General features: G+C 36.6%; 1 protein-coding gene across 5 annotated transcripts in view; it reads left to right on the forward strand.

Moving 5' to 3' along the window:
* The window catches only part of LOC131041644 (increased DNA methylation 2), a 52577-nt gene extending 45844 nt beyond the window's left edge, over positions 1-6733 (forward strand). For 4 of the 5 annotated variants that reach the window (XM_057974797.2, XM_057974799.2, XM_057974796.2 and 1 more), the window contains 2 exons: positions 4500-5786; positions 5915-6733. In XM_057974797.2, the coding sequence (XP_057830780.1) occupies positions 4808-5786; positions 5915-6189 (1254 nt within the window). In that variant the 5' untranslated portion in view covers positions 4500-4807 and the 3' untranslated portion in view covers positions 6190-6733. The remainder of the gene's footprint in view (positions 1-4499; positions 5787-5914) is intronic. The other variant, XM_057974800.2, reaches the window with a different exon arrangement.
* The last annotated feature ends 1002 nt before the right edge of the window (positions 6734-7735 follow it).

Genomic DNA, 7735 nt, shown 5'->3' on the forward strand with positions numbered 1-7735 from the left:
ATGATTGTTTATCTTCTTGAATCACTTTCAATTGAAATAGCATTTAAATTTTAAGTTTGAAGGACGAATTTTTGTGCTTGATCTTTGATAAGATTTCACATTCCAAACCACTAGCTTCTTACTGATTGTAAGAACGCCTTGTGTGGTCAACTGGAAACATTGAGATTGATTAAGAATTCAATCATCATTAGAAATATTGATATGTATCTCCTTGATAGTATCTATATCCTTGATGATTTGAAAGTTATTGAATCCCCTTAGAAGATCGCATCAATTCCAGTAGAGTTGTAATCTCTTGGCGATACTGAAATTGGTAGAATCTTATCAAGTCTAGCCTTCATTGAGTCATTCTTAGGATTAGTTTAAGTATCTCTTCCTTGAAACCCTTATCTTTTGATATTTTTGAAAATCTGTCAGCATTAGGAAAATCCTGTTCCCTCATTTGAAAGGAAGTAGCACAGACAAGCTTTCTCTGAAAGTATGTAAGGCCCCTTGAAGAAACAGGAAACACAACGACCACTGGTGGTTATCCACAAGTAGAGATCCTACAAAGCAAAACCTTGAAGTCACCTCGATTGATCCTTTTGCGACATCTTCAGCATTCAGAGACTTTATTCAAGAGAGGATAAGATACCTCTGGGTATTTTATTCTGTGTTTGGTCGTGTACAAAAAACACATCAGCAAGTCCTTATCCAACAAATTCTGATCTCCTTTTATTCATTTTCCAAGGTTGATAGTTAAGCATTCAAAGAGGAGGTATGAAGAATCAGATTTTTGAAGTTTTTATTCAAGGTTTATTTTGATTTCCATAGCAATCTTTAAAAATCTAAGTCTTGTAAAATCTGATTTCCATTCATAATTAATTTGAAAATTCATAATTCTTGGATTTATCATGTCATTTTCAAATTAATATCTAAATTATTCCCTTGAAAAGGTCTTAGATCTTATACCTTAAGATATTATGCTCAAAGCCTAACTTTAATCTTTTGTGTAGGCATCAAATGACAACCCCCAAAGCCGGAGGATCTACTACTCGGCAGGCTCTCATCAAAGAAGATCAGAGGAATGACGAATTGGAGACCAGGATCGTGTCCAAGTGGAGTATATCGGAGACACCAACCTAGGAAACTTTAATGTGAGGAAGTTTCGAGAGGTCCCCTACATCGGAAAGCCATCACCTGTTGCAAAGAAGATAATTGAGAGTGGCATCATCAAAGCTGCAGGTTTCCCTCCTGCAGTCAAGTGTCATGAGTTGATGATTGAGTGCGCCCGGCACTATGATTCACACTCAAGGACAACCGTGGTCGATGATGGAACTATCTTAGTCTATCTTTCGGAGGAAGCTATAAGTGAGATTTTTCATCTCCCGGAACATAGAGACATGGTCTACAAAAGCCTAGAAGGAGCTAGGTCGATCTATGAGGATGATCCTGATTCCTGCTTGAACTTCATCAATAAGAATTGGTTACTCAAGAGCAGACCTCGCCTGAACAAGATTCCAAATACACCGCACAGAATCGACTTCCAAGAGGAGTTCAAGGATTTGATAACCTTGCTCAATCGGGTCACAGGTGCTTCTCAAGCTTTCTTCTTTGATAAATGGATGTTCTTCTTCATACAATTGATCGTCCAAGGAAAGGGAATGCTCAATTGGGCCAGAATCATTAGTAACAGCCTGGACGTACAATTGAGAAGACTAAGACCTACCAAGTCATTCCACATGAGTTCATATGTTGTATACGCCTTGATCAGAGGTTTTGAGTATGCAGGACTACCTCACAGAGGAGTTGTTGGAAGAGGACCCGGAGATATAAGAGTTTGTGATTCTTATGTTCAACTACATCATCCATCCAATTCAAGACAAGGTGTTTGAGGTGTTGTGTACCATCCTTGACAGGTGGATTGAGATCGAGACAGATGTGGACATGCAAGAGTTGGAGGATAGAATCAAGGTCATCTTTTGCAAGGAAGAGAACATCATCACAGAAAAGCAACGAGATAAAATGTATACTACTATGTTCCTGATTGAGAAGACCAAAGAACTTGAACTTGGATGGGAGACAACTCTTCTCATTGCTTTTGATCAAGTCCTTCACTTGGAAGAACGAATGAAGAATCTTCCTGAGATTCCCATTGCTGAGATTGAGGGAATTGTGTCCAGATTCATTGAATATGCTAGAAAAGAGCATAAGAAAGGGAACAAAGTTCTAGATGAAAAGTTGCTATAGGATGATGTGGCAACTTAATTTCTATTGGTCTATGTCTCCTTGGTATTTGTGCCCATTTTTTTATTGGCTACGGATTAGTAATGTTTATCTAAATGGGGACTTTTTTGTAACAAACCCTAATTAGGGTTTAGGCCATTCATTGTATTTGAGGATGCTATATAAGCCCTCACTCATTTCATTTTAAGGGGTTAGAGAGTTTAGAGTGAAAAAAGTTAGAAAGTTGGAGAGAAATAAGTTATTGTTGTAGCAAAATTGAGTAGTGAAGAGAGAAATTTGAACAATTGTTGTCCATTTGGTTATGAGATCAATAAAATATTCAAGTTATGGTATTTTATTGCAATACTTGTGGCTATCTTCATGATTGTTTATCTTCTTGAATCACTTTCAATTGAAATAGCATTTAAATTTTAAGTTTGAAGGACGAATTGTTGTGCTTGATCTTTGATAAGATTCACATTCCAAACCACTAGCTTCTTACTGATTGTAAGAACGCCTTGTGTGGTCAACTGGAAACATTGAGATTGATTAAGAATTCAATCATCATTAGAAGTATTGATATGTATCTCCTTGATAGTATCTATATCCTTGATGATTTGAAAGTTATTGAATCCCCTTAGAAGATCGCATCAATTCCAGTAGAGTTGTAATCTCTTGGCGATACTGAAATTGGTAGAATCTATCAAGTCTAGCCTTCATTGCGTCTTTCTTAGGATTAGTTTAAGTATCTCTTCCTTGAAACCCCTTATCTTTTGATATTTTTTGAAAATCTGTCAGCATTAGGAAAACCCTGTTCCCTCATTTGAAAGGAAGTAGCACGGACAAGCTTTCTCTGAAAGTACGTAAGACCCCTTGAAGAAACAGCAAACACAACGACCACTGGTGCTTATCCACAAGTAGAGATCCTACAAAGCAGAACCTTGAAGTCATCCCAATTGATCCTTTTTGCGACATCTTCAGCATTTGGAGACTTTATTCAAGAGAGGATAAGATACCTCTGGGTATTTTAGTCTGTGTTTGGTTGTGTACAAAATACACATCAACACGTCCCTGTGGAACACTGCTAAACTGTGGGAGATGAAGATTGGAACTAGAACTGGTTGAAAGTTCCTATGGTACTGGGAACCTATGGAACTCCTGACTTATTTCCTTGAGTAATTTTTGTTGGTATCGGAGAATAAGGCAAGGACGAGAACCTATTGGAGGTTTGGCGTTCTTGAGCCAACAAAGTCTCCGACATGAGAAAAACCAACAAGCTTTATAAATAGTGAAAGCGAAGATTTCTCGATGTAGTAAGAACTGCTGATTCAAGAGTTCCTGATGGGCCCAGAACCTCTGACAAAGGAGTTCTTGACCAATATAAAAGCTCCAACTTGTTTGAAAAACTCAAAGAACAATGGGGAATTTGAACGAAGGCAATTAAAGCGATAAAATTTGGTAAAACTAGAGATTAAATGACTCTGGAAAAGACAACTTTTTTGAAATAAATGGGGACTTGGGGTTCTAACAAAAGATTAGGGCAACAATACCAAATTGTTACAAACCAAAGTGAGCAACTTACATGAATCAATCACTTTTATGATTGGGAAATTTTTTTTTATAGCAAGTGTAAAAACTAAAACATGCAAAATTGCAGACATTAAAGAGATTTTGAAAGCCTGAAACAAAAATATCAGGGCAACTCAAAAAAGATTATTTTCAGATATTAAATGCTTGCCTGTAGTTCTGCTTTTCTCAGAATACAAGCCTGTTAGGATAAATGGTTTTAAAAAAAATGAAATGCTGACCAAGATTGTAGATTGACAAGATGGATAGAAAACAGCTCCAGACAATTGTGGAAATGAGTACAATGTTACCCAGTTTGAGACAGGTAGTACACCAAAACACTATTCCTCTAATGACAACAAACTCCAGTTGAACCTAAAATTTTAATGTACACGGCAATCTTTCAGGTTTGTCACGACTCACGCTTTAACCTACTGTGGCCAAAATTCCATGATGAGTAAGCCTAACCCTTGGGTCAACATATAATAATTTTTATTTTTTTTGACATGTTATGTCAGGAATCTAACATTCTTTTGTAAGAGGATTAATAGAACAGATGCTTCATTCTAAACAATTTTATTTGTTGTGGAATAAATGTAAATACTGAATCTTGTTCATGGTTGTTAAAAAATTTTCTTGACACTATTATGTCTTAATTCGGATCTTAAATTATTTTTTTGCAAAAGTTATTCATGAAGCAAATTGATAGCTAATTTATTTTGCTGCAGATGCATCTGCACAATGCTGGAAACCGAAAAATCAATAAAAGAAATCAAATACATTCCAAGTGTGACATAGGCCTCTAGAAATGATGTGCAAGTCTTGATGGCAATTTGCATTTGGTCTATTTTCCTTGATAGAAACACGTATGGTTGGCCAAGGGTATCCTTTTATATGGTTGCCGTCTTTATTTACTTTCCCAATTTACAAACATCCTATTTAGAATCACAGTTTTATTCTTCAACAGTGAAAAAGGAGTTCTAACATTGTCCGGAAATCCTAGAGGCACAGACATTTGTGTTGTCCCACAGAGCTTATGGACCCAGGTTCAGGATCACAAGACCTTTGTGTAGATGAACCTATCACTCTTCCCAAATCAAGGGTAGGAGCATCAAATGATCAGCGTTTTTTATTGATTTTTATTGCGGGTACATACTTTGGGCCAGATGTGAAAGCTGAAGTGCCAACTAAATCAGCTTTGCAAAGAATAGCACTAGAGCTTCCACCATATACACATGATCAGCTTGGAGGTTCGGTTGTACGACTTGCAGAAATTGAGAGCGTGTATTTTTATGTTCTAAGAAGAGCTCACCCAAATGTAGGAGTAAAGCTGCAGTCCCTTTACAAGTTTCTTCAGGGTCATCTGGCACCACCTACAAAGGAGAATCTTGATGATGAACGACAGTTCACAACCCTCTTCCCTCCTGATTTACATCGGCAGGCTAGATTTAAAGGAACATACAAAGTTGTTGAGAATTTTGTTTTTATAAATGATCCAGATATCACATACATAAAAGCTGAGGACATAGAAAGGTTTAAGCAATTAACTGGATTAACCGAATTAAGGTTAGATAGAGATGAGGCACGGTTCTACAGACATGGCCGAAGGATGGATAGAGATGAATTAAAGCAGGCTCGACTCATTGCTATTCAAGAGACACATCAGCAGGCTCAAAATGGTGGTGTGCCACCTTTAATTTCAGATGTTTCACAGGAACCTCAAAAGAGAAGAAGAAAGGAACCAGTACAGACAGTACCAATGCCACCTCAAGCAATGCCAGGAAAGGAAAAATCAACACAAAGTAAGAGTATCGGACCAGCAATGATACTGCTTCCTTCGTCCCCAACTGAAGAGCAATGGAGCAATATCCTCAAGGCTACGAAGCCATCAATTGCATTTACAGGATCTGCAGCTGCTAGGCAAGTTGGTCCTGTAATTGGGCTTGTTGATATTGGTGTTTGTGAAGATGCTTATTTATTCCGCATAGCACTTCCTGGTGTCAAGAAAGATCAGCGTAGGTTCTTTTTCTATTCCATAAGTGGGGCTATTTATAATTCAATTTAAGAGCATGGTTGGCATTTATTTATGGTGGAATAAGAATGGACAATTTAGAGACATAACGATCTTTATGTCTGGTGACAGGTGAATTCAGTTGCGAGGTTGAATGTGATGGTAAAGTGGTTATTAGGGGTACTACTACAACAGGAGAGCAAAAGGTCTTGAAGAACTCGCGAACATTTCAAATGCAAACTCAACACCTGTGTCCACCGGGTCCTTTTACTGTCTCTTTCCAATTGCCAGGACCTGTAGAGCCCAGAGAATTTTCAGGTAATTTTGGCGCTGATGGTGTTTTGGAGGGGATAGTAATGAAAGAGAGGGAAAGAACGGTCTCTGCTTGTTTGACCTTTGAATCCTGATTCATTGGCATTGTGAAGGACACAATTGGCTTCGTAGCTTTAAACACATTCAAAGTTGCACAGTCAAATTCAAAGTGCATTTGAAGCTTCGAACATTTTGTATAATACTGAAAATGGTTGAGCCATGGTGCAAGATATTTATTCTCTCTGACTATTTGAGTGTTGTAGATTTATCAAGCAATTCTCCTGGATTGGATCTTGCGACATTATCTCTTGAAAGCTGTGGGCATAATTTACCCACAAGTTCAGAAAGGCATAGATGCAAGGCACCTGAAGGAATTGAGGAAATGAAAATTATATGCTACCATGAGAGATTATAAATGTTAACAGTCCTTTTCTTTGACTGCCCTACTCTTTGTTTCTCTGGAAACCGAGAGATACTGGTTTGATTGTTCAGATTTTATCCCCCATGTCAGCTCTGGGTTCTCTCTCTTTATTTGTCGAATCATGAGAAGCCATTGGTATATTATCAGTCATGTTTCTATTGTGTATTGTTATGTGTTTTGCATTTCATTAATTGCCAGTGCTACAAAGTTTGATTTAATTTTTTTCTTTCCCAATTTCCCAAATTAATCTCCAGGTTTATAATGCCTGTCTTGCTTCAGTGGTTGAAATGCTGGACACGCATGTCATAGTTACAAAAGATTTCATAGCCTGTTCACTCAGAGAAATGCTTACAAACGTGGACTGTTAATTGTCTGTCTTGGATATTTTGAGAGATTTTGAACGAAGTGATGCTATTCTATGATCATCATTAATATAATTGTTTGTAGCTCAGAAAATAGTATGTTTTGTATGCCAAAGTTATTACGTTCATTTATTTGTTTGAATGAACAACTGTAGTTTGGGAATATTCTAGCCAACTCAAGGTGGTTTTCTTAACCTAAAAAGAGTTTTATTCAAATGCTTTCTTGAGGTGAATTGTCATTAAAATGTTTCAGCATATTTGTAAGTAGTGAAAACTATTTTATAAAGACAGATCGTTCTTATAATATGTTGCACGTCTTGTTGATTCACTTTATGTAGGTAAAATGGGAGATCTAATTGGGTGGTCCATAAAAGTCTAATACATCTTATTAACATCCATAAAAGTCTAATACATCTTATTAATAAGTACCTTAAAATTTTGAAAGGAAAAACTATAGAGGGTGGCTATGCATGTTCACCTCATACTATCAATAAAAAATCCAAGGAGCATTATGCATCTCAAAGAAAGACGTAAGCAAAATATTGAACTCTTATGGCCGTTTACAATCTACCATCATACCTCATACCATCCCACATTTTTAGTGGCAATATGGAACATCATCGAATAGTATTCATTGTTAAGGAAACCCATAGAATGACTTCCCCAAGGCACAACTTGAAAACCACTTTATAATAACTAATAAAACAAATGGTTAGAAATGATTCATCATTGCAATAAGTTAAATATATAACTAATAACAATTATATAAAGCCACAACAAAAACAAAGATAGTTTTTGTTTTGAAATTTTTTATGTTTTATTAATTACATACAAAATTTCACACATATAGACCATTTA

Source organism: Cryptomeria japonica, chromosome 8 (assembly GCF_030272615.1).
Source record: "Cryptomeria japonica chromosome 8, Sugi_1.0, whole genome shotgun sequence".
In the NCBI taxonomy this organism is placed as follows: Eukaryota; Viridiplantae; Streptophyta; class Pinopsida; order Cupressales; family Cupressaceae; genus Cryptomeria; species Cryptomeria japonica.